The 21738-nt window shown below is 36.4% G+C and overlaps 2 protein-coding genes across 2 annotated transcripts in view; one reads left to right on the top strand and one right to left on the bottom strand.

Annotated features, from left to right (window-relative positions):
- Positions 1–21738, bottom strand: part of LOC136036560 (uncharacterized) — a 183480-nt gene that overhangs the window by 16531 nt on the left and 145211 nt on the right. The window lies entirely within an intron of this gene.
- LOC136036216 (actin, cytoplasmic A3a-like) lies at positions 14890–16492 on the top strand. Its single transcript, XM_065718309.1, has one exon. It carries the CDS (start codon positions 14890–14892, stop codon positions 16015–16017), a length of 1128 nt encoding a protein of 375 aa, XP_065574381.1. The 3' UTR covers positions 16018–16492.

Below are 21738 nucleotides of genomic sequence, written 5' to 3'. Positions count from 1 at the left end.
TAGCCGCAAGCCTGTTTTCTTGCTGTTCTTGTGATTCCCCGGCACGCTTTCTTTTCTTACTTTCTTTATCAACTGCAAGTTTTTTGGCATAAACTCTTTGAGCAGCTTCCTCGGCTGTTGCCATTGTAGGTTCTTCAGTCATTTTACAATTAAACATTTTTCCGTGAACAAATGTCTTAAATACCGTTAATGACGTCACCGTCATAGCAAAAATGACGACAACTAACTTCATGACGTCAGTCGACACAGAAACATGACGTCACCTGACAGACAGACACCCAGACAGACAACTTATTTTTATATATATAGATAAGATATAATCTGGCGTAACGGACATAGTGTAACAGACATAAAAGACAGACAACTTATTTTTATATATAGATTTTTATATTTATAGATACAGTTTCTTCTTTAGTTTTTTTTTTCTTTTTAGTTTTTTCTTTTTTTTAGTTTCTTCTTTTTATTGATTTGTTTTCTTCAATTTGTCAATGTTCGTTCTAACATTGACACTTGGAAAAATCTTTACGTGCCAAGCATGCTAAAGCTCCAACTATTTATATTAAACCTCAAAATTTGGGGTATCTGTTTTAAGGTTTTCGAATTACTTTAATCTATTGTCAAAATATATTTAAATATTTGTGCAATTCCCAGTTTTTTTTAGTTTTTTCTTTTTTTTAGTTTTTTAGCTTTTTTTAGTTTTTTTTTGTTTTTTATCTTTTTTATTTTTTTACGTTTTTTCTTTTTAGGTTTTTTCTTTTTTTAATTTTTTTTATTTTTAATTTTTTTTTTTTTTAGTTTTTAGTTTTATTTTTAGTTTTTTTACCATTTTTCTTTTTTCAAATTACTTTTATCTATTGTCAAAATATTTCGAAATATCTATGCAATTTCCAATTTTTACATTCTAGTTTGTTTTCTTTTATATATATAGATCTGGCATAACGGACAGACAACTTATTTTTATGTATATAGACTAGCTGTTGGGGTGGCGCTTCGCGCCACCCCAACACCTAGTATATATATCTATCTTCTATATATATAAAAATAAGTTGTCTGTCCGTTACGCCAGATTATATCTTATCTATATATAAAAATGAAACTAAACTGAACAGCAAACTGGAACTAAAAATGTAGAAACTGGAAATTGCATAAATATTTCTATATATTTTGACAATAGATTAAAGTAATTCGAAAACCTTATAACAGATATTTATAATTTGAGGTTTATTATAAATTGTTGAATCTAAAGAAGAACTTGCGGCTGATAGAGAAAGTAAGAAAAGAAAGCGTGCTGAGGAATCACAAGAGCAACCTGCGGCTGATACAGCAACATGCGGCTGATGGCAACTTGCGGCTGATAGAGAAAGTAAGAAAAGAAAGCGTGCCGAGGAATCACAAGAGCAACCTGAAAATTATCGCCTGGCATTCAGGTACAGCCCAGTCGATGATTATGGTAGATGTGTTCAAATCGGGACTATGTCTAAAATTTGTCCCTATTGCAAGACCTTGAAATTAAATGGTGAAACAATGGGAATGTGTTGCGCCTCAGGAAAAGCTAAACGTCCTCTATTGGCTGCACCACTAGAGCCATTGAAAACTTTGCTTACTGGAACTACGTCAGAATCTAAGTGTTTTTTATCATAGATCAGAAAATATAACTCATGTTTCCAAATGACGCCGTTTGGTGGCCAAATCGAAAATCCAGATCAATGTATGCCTACTTTCAAAGTAAAAGGGCAAATTTATCATAAAGCAGGGTCCCTTCTACCATTCTCAGGCGAGAATCCTAAATTTTTACAATTGTACTTCATCAGTGATAGATATTCTGAATTGAATGCACGTTGTGAAATTTCTCCCAACGTTGAAAGGACAATCGTTTCTCAATTGCAACATCTTTTCCACGAAAATAATATTTTAGTCCGTCTGTTCAAAACAGCCATTGATTTGATGCCTACTGATACGCATAAAATTGTTATTTCCGCTGACTAAACGCCTCCTGGCCAACATGTGCGTAGATACAATGCTCCAACTATCGACGAAGTGGCAATCGTTATGGTCGGTGATCAGATTTTACCTCGAGATAATATTCTTCATAAGCGACACGCTCAGTTGGTAAGAATTGCTGAAAGTCATCGATGCTACGATGCCCTACAATATCCTATCATTTTTTGGGATGAAGCCGACGGCTATCACTTTAATATTAAATTGATGAATCCAACCACTAACAAAGAAATGAATAAGAAATGCAGTGCAATGCATTATTATTCCTATAGACTAATAATTCGGCAGGATGAAGAGAATTAAATTTTAAAATGCCGTCCATTGTTTCACCAATATGTCGTTGATATGTAAGAAAAAATTAAATCAGAGCGTTTGCTATATATCCGCCTGAATCAGACCAAGCTCCACTCTGAACAATACATTCATTTGCGAGATGCAATTGTAAATGAAGGTAATACCACAAACGTTGGAAAATTAACAATTTTACCTTCGTCATATGCTGGCCGTCATATGCATGAATATGCTCAAGATGCTATTGCGTATGTTCGTCTCTATGGTCGTCCAGATTTATTTAATACATTTACATGTAATCAATCTTAGGACGAGATACAGCAGCTTTTACTTCAAGGACAATCGGCGGTTCATAGATATGACATTACGGCCCGTGTCTTCCGGCAAAAGTTGAAATCCCTGATAAACTACATAGTAAAACTTGAAGTGTTTGGGTCAGTGCGATGCTGGATGTACTCAGTGGAATGGCAAAAATAAGGTTTGCCACACGCACATATACTAATCTGGCTACATAATAAAATTACGTCTAACGAAATTGATGATGTTATTTCCGCTGAAATACCTGATGAAAATGTCGATAAGGGGTTATATGATATTGTTGTAAAAAATGTGATACATGGACCTTGCGGTGCATTGAACGAAAATTCACCATGCATGGCCAAAGGACCACCATCGAAGGACCGTAACGGTACCACCATCGAAGTAGATAACCAGTGGGTTGTTCCATATTCCCCATTATTATCAAAAACATTTAATGCACACATAAACGTTGAATACTATAACTCCGTAAAGGCAATCAAATACATATGTAAATATGTCAACAAAGGCAGTGACATGGCAGTTTTTGGCTTGCAGTCCGAAATCAGAGATATCGACGAAATCGTACAATATCAGGCTGGAAGATACATAAGCAGTAATGAAGCTGTTTGGCGAATTCTTTCATTTCCGATACATGAACGTAGTCCAGCTGTTGTTCACTTAGCGGTATATTTACAGAATGGTCAACGTGTTTATTTCTCGGACAACAACGTGCAACAAAGAGCCCTGAATCCATCGGATAAAAAGTTAACTGCTTTCTTTTCGCTATGCAAAAATGATTCTTTTGCAAAAAACTGCTGTATACTGAAGTGCCTTCGTATTACACGTGGAATACTAAATATAAAGTATTTGAACGTCGAAAACAAGGTAAGTCAGTCGACGGCCAGCCTACCGTCTTCAAAGATACCACGATAGGAAGACTCTACACCGTTCACCCAAATCAACATGAATGCTTCTTTCTACGCCTGCTTTTGGTTAATGTACCCGGTCCGACGTCCTTTGAGTATTTGAGAACTGTAAACGGTACTATACATGACACTTACCGTAGTGCATGCCAAGCTCTGAATTTATTGGAGAATGACCAACACCGGGATAACTGCATCAATGACGCGTGCGAAACGTCAACTCCAATTCAAATTCGTGCATTGTTTGGCATCATACTAACAACTTGCTCTCCATCAGCTCCTACAGAGTCTTGGGAAAAATATAAATCAAAAATGTCCGAAGATATACTCCATCGAAAACGGTTAGAGACGTCAGATAAGACTTTTGATTTTACATCAGAAATTTAAAACTACACTTTAGTTATTATAGAAGATTTGTGCGTATGTATGGCAAACAAACCTCTTCAGGATTTGGGAATGCTTTCACCTAATCGTACCGCTGCTGTTTCAACATGTGTAGAATTGGATCGTGAACAAAGTTACAGTACGAGTGATCTATTTTCGTATGTACAAAATAACATTTCCAAGTCAACGTTGGAACAAAAAGACATTTATGATACGATTGTGCATTGTCTCGATAACAACGTTGGAGAAATTTTCTTTTTGGATGCGCCAGGAGGTACTGGTAAAACGTTTGTGATAAAACTGATTCTGGCATCAATTCAATCAAAAAATGATATAGCGTTGGCAATTGCGTCGTCCGGAATAGCCACAACGTTGCTGGCTGGTGGAAGAACTGCTCATTCCGCTTTGAAATTGCCTCTGAATTTGCATTCTACATAAACTCCCACGTGCAATATTTCCAAATCATCTGGGATGGTTAAAGTATTGCAGCAATGCAAACTTATTATTTGGGACGAGTGCACAATGGCACACAAAAAAATCGCTCGAGGCTCTGGATCAATGTTTGGAAGATATGCGAGGGAATTCAAAACCCTTTGGCAGCACATTAATATTGCTTGCGGGAGATTTCAGGCAAACATTACCTATAATACCTAGATCAACCCCTGCAGACGAAATGAATGCTTGCCTGAAAAATTCTAATTTATGGGCACACGTAAAAACATTAAAATTAACTACAAATATGCGTGTCCGATTGCAAATCGATGACTCTGGTCAAACATTTTCAGATCAATTACTGGCAATTGGAAACGGAAAGACTTAATTTCAGGACGTATACAACTACCTGCTGAATTCTGTAATTTAGTGACGTCCAAAAATGAATTGATTGAAAAAGTATTTCCGAATATTCTAAACAATTATAAAAATAATAAATGGCTAAGTGAAAGAGCGATTCTTACACCCAAAATTATAGACGTCCACGAAATCAACAATATTGTTTTGACCAAGATTCGAGACCTGGCAGTCCTTTACAAATCAGTCGACACAGTTTTGGAACCAAATGAGGTGGTTAATTATCCATCTGAATTTTTAAATTCCGTGGATCTTTCAGGGATTCCATCACACGTGCTACAACTAAAAATAGGCGTACCAATAATACTGTTAAGAAATATCAACCCACCACAGCTTTGCAATGGCACGCGACTTGCCGTAAAAAAAAAAAACAATGGAAAACGTAATAGAGGCAACAATCTTGACAGGGCCTTTTGAGGGTGAGGCTGTTCTTATTCCTCGCATTCCCATGATTCCAACGGATCTGCCTTTTCAATTTAAAAGATTGCAATTCCCAATTCGATTAGCACTTGCAATCACTATCAACAAAGCTCAAGGTCAATCATTAGAAATTTTGGTATTGATCTTAATAATGATTGTTTTTCCCATGGAGAATTGTACGTTGCATTTTCGAGGGTCGGTAAACCTGGCAATCTATTTATATGCAGCGACATTTGGACAGCGAAGAATGTAGTATATTCGTAAGTTTTACGCAGTTAATTTGTATTGTATCTATCTATCTATCTATGTATATAAAAACGAGTTGTTCGTATGCATGTTTGTTTGTTTGTAAAAAGAGCGTTTGCATATGACGTCGTTATTAGTACATAAGGCTTTGTATATGCACAGACAATGGGAAAGCCAAGAATGTTGTATGTTCGCAAGATTTACGTAGTTTCAAAACACATATATAAATCTATCTATATTCATAGGTGGTACACAGGGACACAACTACAATGGCGCGTAACTAATATGGCAAGTAACGACTTACGCGCGCAGGGGGGGGGGGCTTGGGGGGGATGCGAAGTGCCCCCATCAACTAGGTGTTGGGGTGGCGCGAAGTGCCACCCCAACAGCAAGTAGAAGATATAAATATAGATAGATATAATCTGGCGTAACAGACATAGTGTAACAGACATAACACACAATCAACTTATTTTATATATATAGAAGATAGATAGATAGATAGATGGATAGATGGAAGATATACAGGCTAACAAATATAATGTAAATTGTAGTTATTAGCTCCAACTACAAACTCTAGCCCATATCAAATAATTTAATTTTAAGAAGTAGGAATTGTGGCAGAAACCAATATGGTAGTGTAATTTACATAAAGAATCGAAATAATTTATTAAACAAGGACAATGAAAGTTTCCTCGCATATAGCTAAAACATAATAAAGAACAAACCACGGCATATAGTAACTAAACTTTCATAGTTAAGAACAAACTGCTACAACCGGTTGTAGTGTAACAATAGGAACCCTTCGTTCCATAAAAAAATATAAATAGAGATATCAAAGTCAATTATGCAACAGCAAAAACCATTAAAGCTCTAAAAACAACTGAAAAGCGAGAAAAAACTGTCATTCCTAGCTGATTAAGCAAAGAAAACCACCATCCAAGTCAGTCTTAATCTATAGATATAAAAATAAGTTGTCTGTCTGTGTGTCTGTCTGTGGATCAGGTGACGTCATGTTTCTGTGTTGACTGACGTCATGAAATTAGCTGTCATTTTTGCTTTGACGGTGACGTCATTCAAGATATTTAAGACATACGTTCACGTAAAAATCTATTCATGTCTAAGTTTAAAATGACTGATGAACTTACAACGGCAAAAGCCGATGAAGATGCTCAAAGAGTCTATGCCAAAAAACTTGCTGCTGATAGAGAAAGTCAGAAAAGAAAGCGTGCCGAGGAATCAAAAGAACAGCAAGAAAACAGGCTTGAGGCTGATAGAGAAAGAAAGAACAGAAAGCGTGCCGAGGAATCAAAAGAACAGCAAGGAAACAGGCTTGAGGCTAAAGAACGCAAAACCTCGCAGTTAGATGAAAATCCACCTGGAAAGCGAGAGTCAAAACATATCAAAACTGAAAATGATAGCGATGATGATTGGGTTTGGGATTTTGACTTGGATAAGGTCATCAATGCCTACCAGATTTAAGTTAAAAAACAAAGGTTTGGCGATATGTACTTCATAGTGACGCTGAAAAATAAGGAAGAAAAAAAAACTGAAAAAATGTAAAAAACTAAAAAAACTGAAAAGAAAAAACACTCAAAGATAAATTACAGACCAGGACACAAATGACGACCGACACAGAGGGAATATAAATGACGACCAGGAACCTCAAAGAAAAATTACAGACTGGGACAACCGGACACAAATCACGACCGGGAATATAAATGACGACCGGGACGCAGGGACACAACTACAACGGGGACGCCGGGGGCACAGGCGGGATATATAATTGAGGACTGAGACACAGGGATTGTTTGAATAGAAATTACAGACCGGGACACCGGGACACAAATGACGACCGGGACGCTGGGAAACAGGGAATATAAATGACGACCCGGACACTCAAAGAGAAAATACAAACTGGGACACCAGGACACAAATGACGACCGGGACACAGGGAATATAAATGCTATTTATATGCACAGACAATGGGACAGCGAAGAATTTTGTATATTCGCATGTTTTACGTAGTTAAACATATATATTTATATCTATCTCTATTCACAGTTGGGACACAGGGACACAGCTACAATGGCGCGTAACTAATATGGCACGTAACGACTTACGCGCGCGGGGAGGCTTGGGGGGGCGCGAAGTACCCCACCAACTAGGTGTTGGGGTGGCGCGAAGCGCCACCCCAACAGCTAGTCCTCTATATAAGTCAGGTTAAACATAAGATGATCTTATGTTTCAATAAAAATAATGTAACTAATATCACATTTAGTGGCGTGTTCACCTAGGGTGAGGCACGTTAAAAGCATTTTCTGTGAACAATAGATGGTGGCCGAACTTCGGACAATAGATGGTGGCCGAACTTCGCATGGCCGAACTTCGGCCATGCGAAGTTCGTTGTAAAATGTATGATGCTAGATCTTTTCCATATCGTCCCAGTCTGTGAAAACCCATGCTCTACAGGTTACTTAAGTCTCAAAATTCCCCTTTTTGCTTGAGCGTCATCACCTACATAAGTATCCTGGCTGCCTGAATTAATCATCACTCCCGTATGTTTTGGACGCCCAACCACAGCAGGAAACAAAGTTTTTGGTTGATCATCTCCTGAAAATCCTGCTTTACAAATACCAGATCCATTATCAATAACAATTGCAGCAAATTCTTCTGTCATTTTATATTATTAGTAATACTAATAATATCCACGTGTCGAGTAGCCTGAACCTAAGAAAGAACAAGACTGATTTTAAAATTTTCTGGTATTTTTATGGTGTGAATTAAAAATTTTAATTATTGCTCGACAACAAATTAAGATCAATACATAAATGAAACTCAAAAAACGAAATTATGAAAACTAGTCCTTGGACATCAAAGTTGGTCTTATTTTTATATTTTTTCATTTTTGTATTTTACTAGCTGTTGGGGGGGGGGGGGCGCTTCATGCCATCCCAACACTTAATTGGTGGGGGTGCTTCATGTCCCCCAACCCCAAGCCCCCCGCGCGCGTAAGTCGTTACGCGCCATATTAGTTACGCGCCATTGTAGTTGTGTCCCTGTGTACCATCTATGAATATAGATAGATTTATATATGTGTTTTGTACTACGTAAAACTTGCGAATATACAGCATTCTTGGCTTTCCCATTGTCTGTGAATATACAAAGCCTTATGTACTAATAATGACGTCATATACAAACGCTCTTTTTACAAACAAACAAACATGCATACACACAACTCGTTTTTATATAGATAGATAGATAGATAGATACAATACAAATTAACTCCGTAAAATTTGCGAATATACAACATTCTTCGCTGTCCAATTGTCGCTGCATATAAATAGATTGTCAGGTTTACCGACCCTCGAACATGCAACGTACAATTGTCCATGGGAAAAACAATCAGTATTAAGATCTATACCACATTTTCTAATGATTGACCTTGAGCTTTGTTGATGGTGATGGAAAATACTAATCGAATTGGGAATTGCAATCTTTTAAATTGAAAAGGCAGATCCGTTGGAATCGTGGGAATGCGAGGAATATGAATACCCTCACCTTCAAAAGGCCCTGTCAAGATTGTGGCCTCTATTACGTTTTCCATTGTTTTTTTTTTTACGGCTAGTCGCGTGCCATTGCAAAGCTTTGGTGGGTTGATATTTCTTAACAGTATTATTGGTACGCCTATTTTTAGCTGTAGCACGTGTGGTGGAAACGCTGAAAGATCCACGGAATTTAAAAATTCAGATGGATAATTAACCGGCTCATTTGGTTCCAAAACTGTGTCGACTGACTTGTAAAGGACTGCGTGGTCTCGAATCTTGGTCAAAACAATATTGTTGATTTCGTGGACGTCTATATTTTTGGGTGCAAGAATCGCTCTTTCACTTAGACTTTTATTATTTTTATGATTGTTTAGAATATTCAGAAATACTTTTTCAATCAATTCATTTCTGGACGTCACTAAATTACAGAATTCAGCAGGTAGTTGTATCCGTCCTGAAATTGAGTCTACTGGGACCTTTCCATTTCCAATTGCCAGCAATTGATCTCAAAATGTTTCACCAGAGTTATCGTTTGGCAATCGTACACGCATATTTGTAGTTAATTTTAATATTTTTACGTGTGCCCATAAATTAGAATTTTTCAGGCAAGCATTCATTTCGTCTGCAGGGGTTGATCTAGGTATTATAGGTAATGTTTGCCTGAAATCTCCCGCAAGCAATATTAATGTGCTGCCAAAGGGTTTCGAATTCCCTCGCAAATCTTTCAAACATTGATCCAGAGCCTCGACCGATTTTTTGTGTGCCATTGTGCACTCGTCCCAAATAATAAGTTTGCATTGCTGCAATACTTTACCCATCCCCGATGATTTGGAAATATTGCACGTGGGAGTTTCTGTAGAATGCAAATTCAGAGGCGATTTCAAAGCGGGATGAGTAGTTCTTCCACCCGGCAGCAACGTTGCGGCTATTCCGGACGGCGCAATTGCCAACGCTATACCATTTTTTGATCGAATTGATGCCAGAATCAGTTTTATCACAAACGTTTTACCAGTACCTCCTGGCGCATCCAAAAAGAAAATTTATCCAACGTTGTTATCGACACAATGCATTATCGTATCATAAATGTCTTTTTGTTCCGACGTTAACTTGGAAATGTTATTTTGTACATACGACAATACTGTACGACTCGTACTGTAACTTTGTTCACGATCCAATTCTACACATGTCGAAACAGCAGCGGTACGATTAGGTGAAGGCATTCCCATATCCTGAAGAGGTTTGTTTGCCATACATACGTACAAATCTTCTATCTATATAAAAATAAGTTGTTTGTGTGTTATGTCTGTTATATTATGCCTGTTACGCCAGATTATATCTTCTATATATATAAAAATAAGTTGTATGTATTTTTGTGTTGAGGGTTTGCATATGACGTCTGAAAAATAAAGAAGAAAAAGAAAACTGAAAAAAGAAAAAAAAGTAAAAAACTAGAAAAAAACTAAAAAGAAAAAAAAGAAAAAACTAAAAAATAAAAAAAAATTAAAAAAGAAAAAACCTAAAAAAAAGAAAAAGGTAAAAAACTAAAATGAAAAACAAAGCTAAGAAAACTAAGTCTGAAAAATAAAGAAGAAAAAGAAAACAAAAAAAGGAAAAAGGTAAAAAACTAAAAAAAAGAAAAAAACTAAAAAATAAAAAAATAAAAAACCTAAAAAGAAAAACTTAAAAAATTAAAATAAAAAAAAAATAAAAAGGTAAAAAACTAAAAAGAAAAAAAGCTAAAAAAACTAAAAAAGCTAAAAAACTAAAAAAAAAGAAAAAACTAAAAAAGAAAAATTAAAAAAGAAGAGAAAACATATCTGTATATATATATATAAAAACTGGGAATTGCACAAATATTTCAATATATTTTGACAATAGATTCAAGTAATTCGAAACCCTTAAAACAGATACCCAAAACTTTAAAGTTTATTATAATTTGTTGAGCTTTAGCATGCTTGGCACGTAAAGATTTTTCCAAGCGTCAATGTTAGAATGAACATTGACAAATTGAAAAACTTTGAAAAAGATTAAAAAAGAAAAAAATTAAAGCATGTTTGTTTTTTTGTATGTTTTAGGGTTTGCATATGAAGTCTTAAAAAAAAGAAAAACCTAAAAAGAAAAAAAAACAAAAAAAAGAAAAAAAATAAAAAAGGTAAAAAACTAAAAAGAAGAAAAAGCTAAAAAAACTAAAAAAGCTACAAAACTAAAAAATAGAAAAAACTAAAAAAGAAAAAAAATTAAAGCATGTTTGTTTTTTTGTATGTTTGAGGGTTTGCATATGACATCTGAAAAATAAAGAAGAAAATGAAAACTAAAACAGAAAGAAAAAGGTAAAAAACTAAAAAAGAAAAGAAAAATAAAATAAAAAAGGTAAAAAACTGAAAAAAAGCTAAAAAAGTTACAAAACTAAAAAAAAACTAAAAAAGAAAATCAATGAAAAAAAACAAACTAAAAAACAAAAAAAAGGAAAAATAGAAAAAGAAAAAACTAAAAAAAAAGAAAAAAAGAAAAAACTAAATCAATAAAAAGAAGAAACTAAAAAAAAGAAAAACTAAATAAGGAAAAAACTGAGAAAAAAAACTAAAATCAAAACTATATCTATATATATAAAAACAAGTTGTAAATATGCTTGTTTGTTTGTTTTTGGGTTTGACTGTGACGTCATTATAAGTATATAAGGCTTTGTAAATGACGTTATTATAAGATGACACTACAGACCGGGACACCGGGACACAAATGACGACCGGGACACAGGGGATATAAATGAAGACCGGGACACTCCAAGAGAAATTACAGACAGGGACACCGGGACACAAATGGCAACCGGGACACCGGGACAGAACATTCCCCGTGTCCCCGTCATCGTTTATATATCCCCCTGTGCCCCCCGGCGTCCCCATTGTAGTTTTGTTACTGTGTCCCGGTCGTCATTTGTGTCCTGGTATCCCAGTCTATAATTTCTCTTTGACTCTCCCGGTCGTCATTTATATTCCCTCTGTCCCTGTGTCCCGGTTGCCATTTGTGTCCCGGTTTCCCTGTCTGTAATTTCTCTTCGAGTGTCCCGGTCTTCATTTATATTCCCTGTGTCCCGGTCGTCATTTGTGTCCTGGTGTCCCGGTCTGTAGTGTCATCTTATAATAACTTCATTTACAAAGCCTTATATACTTATAATGACGTCACATGCAAACCCAAAAACAAACAAACAAGCATATATACAACTTATTTTTATATATATAGATATAGTTTTGATTTTAGTTTTTTTCTCAGTTTTTTCCTTTTTTAGTTTTTCTTTTTTTTAGTTTCTTCTTTTATTGATTTGTTTTCTTTTTTAGTGTTTTCTTTTTTTAGTTTTTTTTTGTTTTTCTTTTTTAGTTTTTCTTTTTTTTATTTTTCTTTTTTTTGCTTTTTTAGTTTTTTTAGCTTTTTTTCTTTTTAGTTTTTTTCCTGTTTTATTTTTTTTCTTTTTTTTTTTTTTTTTTAGGTTTTTCTTTTTTTTAAGACTTCATATGCAAACCCTAGAACATACAAAAACAAACATGCTTTAATTTTTTCTTTTTTAATCTTTTTCAAAGTTTTTCAATTTGTCAATGTTCATTTTAACATTGACGCTTGGAAAAATCTTTACTTGCCAAGCATGCTAAAGCTCAACAATTTATAATAAACTTTAAAGTTTTGGGTATCTGTTTTAAGGTTTTCGAATTACTTGAATCTATTGTCAAAATATATTAAAATATCTGCGCAATTCCCAGTTTTTATATATATACATATGTTTTCTCTTCTTTTTTAATTTTTTCTTTTTTAGTTTTTTCTTTTTTTTAGTTTTTTTGTTTTTTAGCTTTTTTTCTTTTTAGGTTTTTTTCTTTTTTCATTTTTTTATTTTTTAGTTTCTTTCTTTTTTTTAGTTTTTTACCTTTTTCCTTTTTTTAGTTTTCTTTTTCTTCTTTATTTTTCAGACTTAGTTTTCTTAGCTTTGTTTTTCATTTTAGTTTTTTTACCTTTTTCTTTTTTTTAGGTTTTTTCTTTTTTAATTTTTTTTTATTTTTTAGTTTTTTCTCTTGTTTCTTTTTAGTTTTTTCTAGTTTTTTACTTTTTTTTCAGTTTTCTTTTTCTTCTTTATTTTTCAGATTTCATATGCAAACCCTCAACACAAAACTACATACAACTTATTTTTATGTATATAGAAGATATAATCTGTTGTAACAGGCATAATATAACAGACATAATACACAAACAACTTATTTTTATATAGATAGAAGATTTGTGCGTATATATGGCAAACAAACCTCTTCAGGATTTGGGAATGCCTTCACCCAATCGTACCGCTGCTGTTTCGACATGTGTAGAATTGGATCGTGAACAAAGTTACAGTACGAGTTATCTATTGTCGTATGTACAAAATAACATTTCCAAGTTAATGTCGGTACAAAAAGACATTTATAATACGATAATGCATTGTGTCGATAACAACGTTGGAGAAATTTTTTTTTGGGATGCGCCAGGAGGTACTGGTAAAACTTTTGTGATAAAACTAATTCTGGCATCAATTCGATCAAAAAATGATATAGCGTTGGCAATTGCGTCGTCCGGAATAGCCGCAACGTTGCTGCCTGGTGGAAGAACTACTCATTCCGCTTTGAAATTGCCTCTGAATTTGCATTCTACAGAAACTCCCAGGTGCAATATTTCAAAATCATCTGGGATGGGTAAAGTATTGCAGCAATGCAAACTTATTATTTGGGACGAGTGCACAATGGCACACAAAAAATCGCTCGAGGCTCTGGATCAATGTTTGAAAAATTTGCGCGGGAATTCGAAACCCTTTGGCAGCACATTAATATTGCTTGCGGGAGATTTCAGGCAAACATTACCTATAATACCTAGATCAACCCCTGCAGACGAAATGAATGCTTACCTGAAAAATTAAAATTTATGGGCACACGTAAAAACATTAAAATTAACTACAAATATGCATGTCCGATTGCAAAACGATGACTCTGGTCAAACATTTTGAGATCAATTGCTGGCAATTGGAAACGGAAAGCTCCCAGTAGACTCAATTTCAGGACGGATACAACTACCTGCTGAATTCTGTATATTATTATTATTATTATCTGTTACTAGTACATAAGGCTTTGTATATGCACAGACAATAGGAAAGCCAAGAATGTTGTATATTCGCAAGTTTTACGTAGTTCAAAACACATATATAAATCTATCTATATTCATAGGTGGCTATCTATATTCACAACTACAATGGCGCGTAACTAATATGGCGCGTAACGACGTTTGATGTCCAAGGACTAGTTTTCATTTTGAATTTATGGATAAAAATATTCAAAATGTGCAATAATTGATGTTAAAGTGATTTAAATGGACTAAACATGATGTAAATTGAATGGTAGATTTAGGTGGGGCAGAAGCCACGTTCACTATACTTCTATTATAATTTCTTTTTTTGAGTTTCATTTATGTATTGATAGTAATTTGTTGTAGTTTTAGTCTTTGAAGATTATTTGACTTTCTTTTTGCTAATTCTTGGCTTAATGGGGCTCTTTAACTTTTTTTTATAGAACTTATCATGTAGAAAAAGCTTTTTAAATTAATTTTCTGTTCGTTTTTATTGATAAAAATCAAAATGGAATTTTTTCTATTATAAAAAGAAAGTAGACATAGTTATACAAAATGCAGTAATTTTTGGGTTGCTTTAGCAAAAATCTGATTTGTCATCTGAAACTAAAATATTTCCTGAAAATTTTATATAAAATAATTTTATTTAACTAGAAACAGGGAAAGTATGTATGGTCAGCGAGCAATAATTAAAAATTTTTAATTCACACCATAAAAATACCATAAAATTTTAAAATTAGTTTTGTTCTTTCTTAGGTTCAGGCTACTCGACACGTGGATATTATTAGTATTACAAATAATATAAAATGACAGAAGAAGTTGCTGCAATTGTTATTGATAATGGATCTGGTATTTGTAAAGCAGGATTTTCAGGAGATGATCAACCAAAAACTTTGTTTCCTGCTGTGGTTGGGCGTCCAAAACATACGGGAGTGATGATTAATTCAGGCAGCCAGGATACTTATGTAGGTGATGACGCTCAAGCAAAAAGGGGAATTTTGAGACTTAAGTATCCTGTAGAGCATGGGATTGTCACAGACTGGGACGATATGGAAAAGATTTGGCATCATACATTTTACAACGAACTTCGCGTGGCCCCAGAAGAGCACCCAGTTTTACTCACCGAAGCTCCTCTTAACCCAAAAGCCAACAGAGAAAAAATGACTCAAATAATGTTTGAAACTTTTAACACCCCTGCTATGTATGTTGCCATTCAAGCAGTCCTTTCCCTCTATGCATCTGGAAGAACCACTGGTATTGTTCTTGACTCTGGCGATGGTGTTTCACATACTGTACCCATCTACGAAGGTTATGCCATTCAACATGCGATTAGAAGATTGGATCTAGCTGGTCGAGATTTGACCGATTACTTGATGAAAATTTTAACTGAGCGAGGATATTCCTTTACCACCACTGCCGAACGAGAAATCGTTCGAGATATCAAAGAAAAACTCTGTTATGTTGCTTTGGATTTCGAAGAGGAGATGGCAACTGCTGCCAGCTCAGCATCTCTTGAACAGAGCTATGTGCTGCCTGATGGTCAGATCATCACTATAGGTAATGAGAGATTCAGATGCCCAGAAGTCTTATTCCAGCCATCTTTTCTCGGTATGGAATCTTACGGGATTCACGAAACTACGTACAAGAGTATTATGAAATGTGATGTCGACATCAGAAAGGATCTCTATGCCAGCATCGTTTTGTCTGGTGGTTCTACCATGTACCCTAGCATTGCTGACAGAATGCAAAAAGAAATTACTGCTCTTGCACCATCCGCCATGAAGATTAAAGTTATTGCCCCATCTGAGCGTAAATACTCCGTATGGATTGGTGGATCTATCTTAGCTTCCCTCTCAACTTTCCAAGAGATGTGGATTTCTAAACAGGAATACGATGAGTCTGGACCATCTATTGTTCACAGAAAATGCTTTTAACTTGCCTCACCCTAGGTGAACACGCCACTAAATGTGATATTAGTTACATTAATTTTATTGAAACATAAGATCATCTTATTAGATAGAGGATTAAGACTGACTTGGATGGTGGTTTTCTTTGCTTAATCAGCTAGGAATGACAGATTTTTCTCGCTTTTCAGTTCTTTTTAGAGCTTTAATGGTTTTGCTGTTGCATAATTGACTTTGATATCTCTATTTATATTTTTTTATGGAACGAAGGGTTCCTATTTTTACGCTACAACCGGTTGTAGCAGTTTGTTCTTAACTATGAAAATTTAGTTACTATATGCCGTGGTTTGTTCTTTATTATGTTTTAGCTATATGCGACGAAACTTTCATTGTCCTTGTTTAATAAATTATTTCGATCCTTTATGTAAATTACACTACCAAATAGGTTTCTGCCGCAATTCCTACTTCTTAAAATTAAATTATTTGATATGGACTAGAGTTTGTAGTCGGAGCTAATAACTACAATTTACATTATATTTGTTAGCCTGTATATCTTCTATCTATCTATCTATCTATCTATCTTCTATATATATAAAATAAGTTGTTTGTGTGTTATGTCTGTTACACTATGTCTGTTACGCCAGATTATATCTATCTATATTTATATCTTCTACTTGCTGTGGGGGTGGCACTTTGCACCACCCCAACACCTAGTTGATGGGGGCGCTTCGCGCCTCCCCAAGCCCCCCCCCCCCGCGCGTAAGTCTTTACGCGCCATATTAGTTACACGCCATTGTAGTTGTGTCCCTGTGTACCACCTATGAATATAGATAGATTTATATATGTGTTTTGAACTACGTAAAACTTGCGAATATACAACATTCTTGGCTTTCCCATTGTCTGTGCATATACAAAGCCTTATGTACTAATAACGACGTCATATGCAAACGCTCTTTTTACAAACAAACAAACATGCATACACACAACTCGTTTTTATATAGATAGATAGATAGATAGATACAATACACATTAACTGCGTAAAACTTGCGAATATACAACATTCTTCGCTGTCCAATTGTTGCTGCATATAAATAGATTGTCAGGTTTACCGACCCTCGAAAATGCAACGTACAATTGTCCATGGGAAAAACAATCAGTATTAAGATCAATACCACATTTTTCATATGATTGACCTTGAGCTTTGTTGATAGTGATTGCAAATGCTAATCGAATTGGGAATTGCAATCTTTTAAATTGAAAAGGCAGATCCGTTGGAATCATGGGAATGCGAGGAATAAGAACAGCCTCACCCTCAAAAGGCCCTGTCAAGATTGTTGCCTCTATTACGTTTTCCATTGTTTTTTTTTTTTTTTACGGCAAGTCGCGTGCCATTGCAAAGCTTTGGTGGGTTGATATTTCTTAACAGTATTATTGGTACGCCTATTTTTAGTTGTAGCACGTGTGGTGGAAACCCTGAAAGATCCACGGAATTTAAAAATTCAGATGGATAATTAACCACCTCATTTGGTTCTAAAACTGTGTCGACTGACTTGTAAAGGACTGGCTGGTCTCGAATCTTGGTCAAAACAATATTGTTGATTTCGTGGACGTCTATAATTTTGGGTGCAAGAATCGCTCTTTCACTTAGCCATTTATTATTTTTATAATTATTTAGAATATTCGGAAATACTTTTTCAATCAGTTCATTTTTGGACGTCACTAAATTACAGAATTCAGTAGGTAGTTGTATACGTCCTGAAATTGAGTCTACTGTGAGCTTTCCGTTTCCAATTGCCAGTAATTGATCTGAAAATGTTTGACCAGAGTCATCGATTTGCAATCGGACACGCATATTTGTAGTTAATTTTAATGTTTTTACGTGTGCCCATAAATTAGAATTTTTCAGGCAGGCATTCATTTCGTCTGCAGGGGTTGATCTAGGTATTATAGGTAATGTTTGCCTGAAATCTCCCGCAAGCAATATTAATGTGCTGCCAAAGGGTTTCGAATTCCCTTGTAAATCTTTCAAACATTGATCCAGAGCCTCGAGCGATTTTTTTGTGTGCCATTGTGCACTCGTCCCAAATAATAAGTTTGCATTGCTGCAATACTTTACCAATCCCAGATGATTTGGAAATATTGCACGTGGGAGTTTCTGTAGAATGCAAACTCAGAGGCAATTTCAAAGCGGAATGAGCAGTTCTTCCACCAGCCAGCAACGTTGTGGCTATTCCGGACGACGCAATTGCCAACGCTATATCATTTTTTGATCATATTGATGCCAGCATCAGTTTTATCACAAACGTTTTACCAGTAGGGGAGAGTCGGGTAAGACGGATCGGGGGGCAAGACGGACCTTTTGTCATTGCTCGACTTGAGCGTCACCTTTTTATCACTTGTAGAGCTAGAAACAACGGCCATCTAGTGGCAAGTTTCGGAGCGAAGTCTGAGAGTTGAAGCCAATCTTGTCTTCGAGGAAAATATTTTTATTCGTTTTCACATTCTCGAAACCGGCTTTTGAGGTAAATGTTTTTCTTTTCTGGTGTTTCTAATGTTCTGTTTTATACTGTGGTAATTTTTCTTACAAATATGGAGGTCTAGGAGAGTGTGTGAGACATTAATTTTTTTCATTGCAGCGCCATCTTATGTTATAATTTTTAACTATTCCGAAAAAGCGGGTTTAGGGTATGATGGACCACAGAGACAGCGGGTAAGACGGACCGGTCCGTCTTGCCCCCTATCATCTGGGATCTTTTTCGAAGTTATTATTTTATACGTATTTTGTGAATATTGTGTTGCATTTATTGTTCCCGCATGTCAATTAGAAATATATTAAGCTGTCTCTCTTTTGCAGAATGGGAAAGTATACTAGGAAAACCACCCGCGGTCTCCACGACCAGGACTTACTGAGAGCAGCTGCTATGCGAGTTAAATCTGGTTCGCCGCTTCGCAAAGTTTCGAAAGAGGTTGGTTTGCCACGAAGCACAATGCGAAGAGCAGTTGCAAAACTCGACGCAGCAGAAGATCCCCAATCAGTGGAGTTGGCAACTACCTTCAACTTTAAAAGTGTGTTCTCAGCAAACGAAGAGATACTTCTGAAGGACTATATGATCACGGCACAGCACATGCATCATGGACTTACGAAAAAGGAAGCAGGTCAGCTTGCATATGAATATGCCCAGGCCAAAGGGAAGAATATGCCGAAGAACTGGACTGAAAATAAGTGTGCAGGAAAAGACTGGATGAATAGCTTTATGAGTCGTGTTGGGCTTTCCCTAAGGTCCTCCGAAGCGACAAGCCTTGCCAGAGCCACCAGCTTCAACAGGACGAATGTCAGCGAATTCTTCAATAATTTAGAAGAGCTGCTTATAAAGCACAAGTATCCGCCGAATAGAATATATAATCTTGACGAGACTGTAGTAACCACCGTTCACAAGACACCAAAGGTGGTTGCAGAAAAGGGATCAAAGCAAGTTGGACGCATTACTTCGGCTGAGCGAGGGACGCTGGTAACAGTCGTAGGGTGTATCAACGCAGCTGGCCAGTCGATAGCCCCTTTCTTTGTCTTTCCACGAGTGAACTGGCTTCAAAGTTTTCTCAATGGCACGCCCCCTGGAAGCACAGGAAAATGCCAGCCGTCTGGATGGATGACAGCCGAAATCTTCCCGGATATGATACGCCATCTGATCTCCCAAACCAGTTGCTCGCCCACAAATCGACTGCTGCTGATTATGGATAACCATGATTCGCACGTCTCATTGAGCGTGGTTAATCTTTGCAGAGAAAACGGCATTGACGTCTTAACGCTTCCGCCACATTGCAGTCACAAGCTGCAGCCTCTTGATGTTGCTGTTTATGGGCCATTCAAGCGATACTACAATGAAGCAGCTAACTCGTGGATGATTTCGAACCCAAACAGGAGGATTACCATTTATGAAATCGGAATATTCGTTGGAATCGCTTTTCCAAGAGCTTTCGTCATGGAAAACGTACTAAGCGGGTTCCAAAAAACAGGAACATACCCTTTGAATAGGAACGTTTTCCAAGATCACGACTTTCTCAGCGCCTTTGTGACAGACCGACCAGCACCAGAGACGTCTCCCATGACAGGCCAGTCTGCAGTTCCATCAACCAGCCCTGGCGACGAGAGCTTGAATAACGACGTGCTGCCAACTACCAGTAGCTCAGTGATTTCTGCGACTATGCCAGTGACTCCAGAGTCGGTTCGTCCTCACCCTAAGGCGAGTTTCTATGCAAGAGACGGAAAAACGTCTAGGAAAAGAACAAAGTCCAAAATTCTGACGAACACACCTGAAAAAAACAGACTGGAAGAAGAATTTGAGTTGAAAAGAAAAAAATCAGAAAAGAAAGCTCAAAGAAAACGGCCTGAAAAGAGAAACCTCTCCAAACAGCCTGGGAACGGGGAAGACAGCTTCGATGAACATATCGCGCTGGATGATGAAAGTGATGACAGCTTGCATTTGGATGGGTCAGAGGAGGAGGAGTTTCTTGATGGAACCGAACCAAAAAGTGGGGATTTCTTGGTTGGAAAGTGCCGACCAAGAAGAGCTTCAGGAATTATGTTGGAGTTGTGTGTGATTGTGAATCTGATGGTTTCCAAGTTCAGTTTTGGAAGCGATTAGCTCCATCGAGCAAATTCACAGCAACTGAAGAGATGAGCTTCGTGCGAACAGAAGAGGTCATCATGAAGTTGCCAAAACCGACCCCTTCGGGCGGGACGACGAGACAGTCGGCTCAGTTCGTTTTTCACGTAGATTTTGCCTCGTACAGTGTTTAAATATAGTTATTTGCTAACTTTTTACTTTTTTACTTACTACTAGTATTTTAAGTATTCGAAATAAAATTGTTTAGAGACAATCAATCTTTTTGAGCAATTGGGTCCGTCTTGCCCAAAGGGCTGGTCCGTCTTATCCTATGGGTTGGGCAAGATGGACCTTTTGACCAACTTCAGTTTTTTTTATCTGGGCCCGGAAATACGGCTGATTTATGTGTGAAGAAGGTTTCTTTACGTAACTCAATGTTTTGGGGACAAGTTAGACACCTTTCGTCAGTCGTTGCCAACCTCTTCCGCAGACGAAAAACCAAAATGGGGTCCATCTTACCCGACTCTCCCCTACCTCCTGGCGCATCCAAAAAGAACATTTCTCCAACGTTGTTATCGACACAATGCATTATCGTATCATAAATGTCTTTTTGTTCCGACGTTGACTTGGAAATGTTATTTTGAACATACGAAAATAGATAACTCGTACTTTAACTTTGTTCACGATCCAATTCTACACATGTCAAAACAGCAGTGGTACGATTAGGTGAAAGCATTCCAAAATCCTGAAGAGGTTTGTTTGCCATACATACGCACAAATCTATATATATAAAAATGTATTCTATAATAACTAAAGTGTAGTTATAAATTTCTGATGTAAAATCAAAAGTCCTATCTGATATCTCTAACCGTTTTCGATGGAGTATATCTTCGGACATTTTTGATTTATATTTTTCCCATAACTCTGTAGGAGCTGATGGAGAGCAAGTTGTTAGTATGATGCCAAACAATGCATGAATTTGAATTGGAGTTGACATTTCGCACCCGTTATTGATGCAGTTATCCCGGTGTTGGTCATTCTCCAATAAATTCAGATCTTGGCATGCACTATGGTAAGTGTCATGTATAGTACCGTTTACAGTTCTCAAATACTCAAAGGACGTTGGACCGGGTAAATCCACCAAAAG

Source organism: Artemia franciscana, chromosome 15, assembly GCF_032884065.1.
Source record: "Artemia franciscana chromosome 15, ASM3288406v1, whole genome shotgun sequence".
NCBI classification, from domain to species: Eukaryota; Metazoa; Arthropoda; class Branchiopoda; order Anostraca; family Artemiidae; genus Artemia; species Artemia franciscana.
The sequence above is the reverse complement of the archived record's forward strand: the minus strand, read 5'-3'. Positions and strand labels throughout refer to the sequence as shown.

Excerpts from the sequence above, each read along its gene's own strand:
- LOC136036216 (XM_065718309.1), top strand. The coding sequence starts at position 14,890 with ATGACAGAAGAAGTTGCTGCAATTGTTATTGATAATGGATCTGGTATT.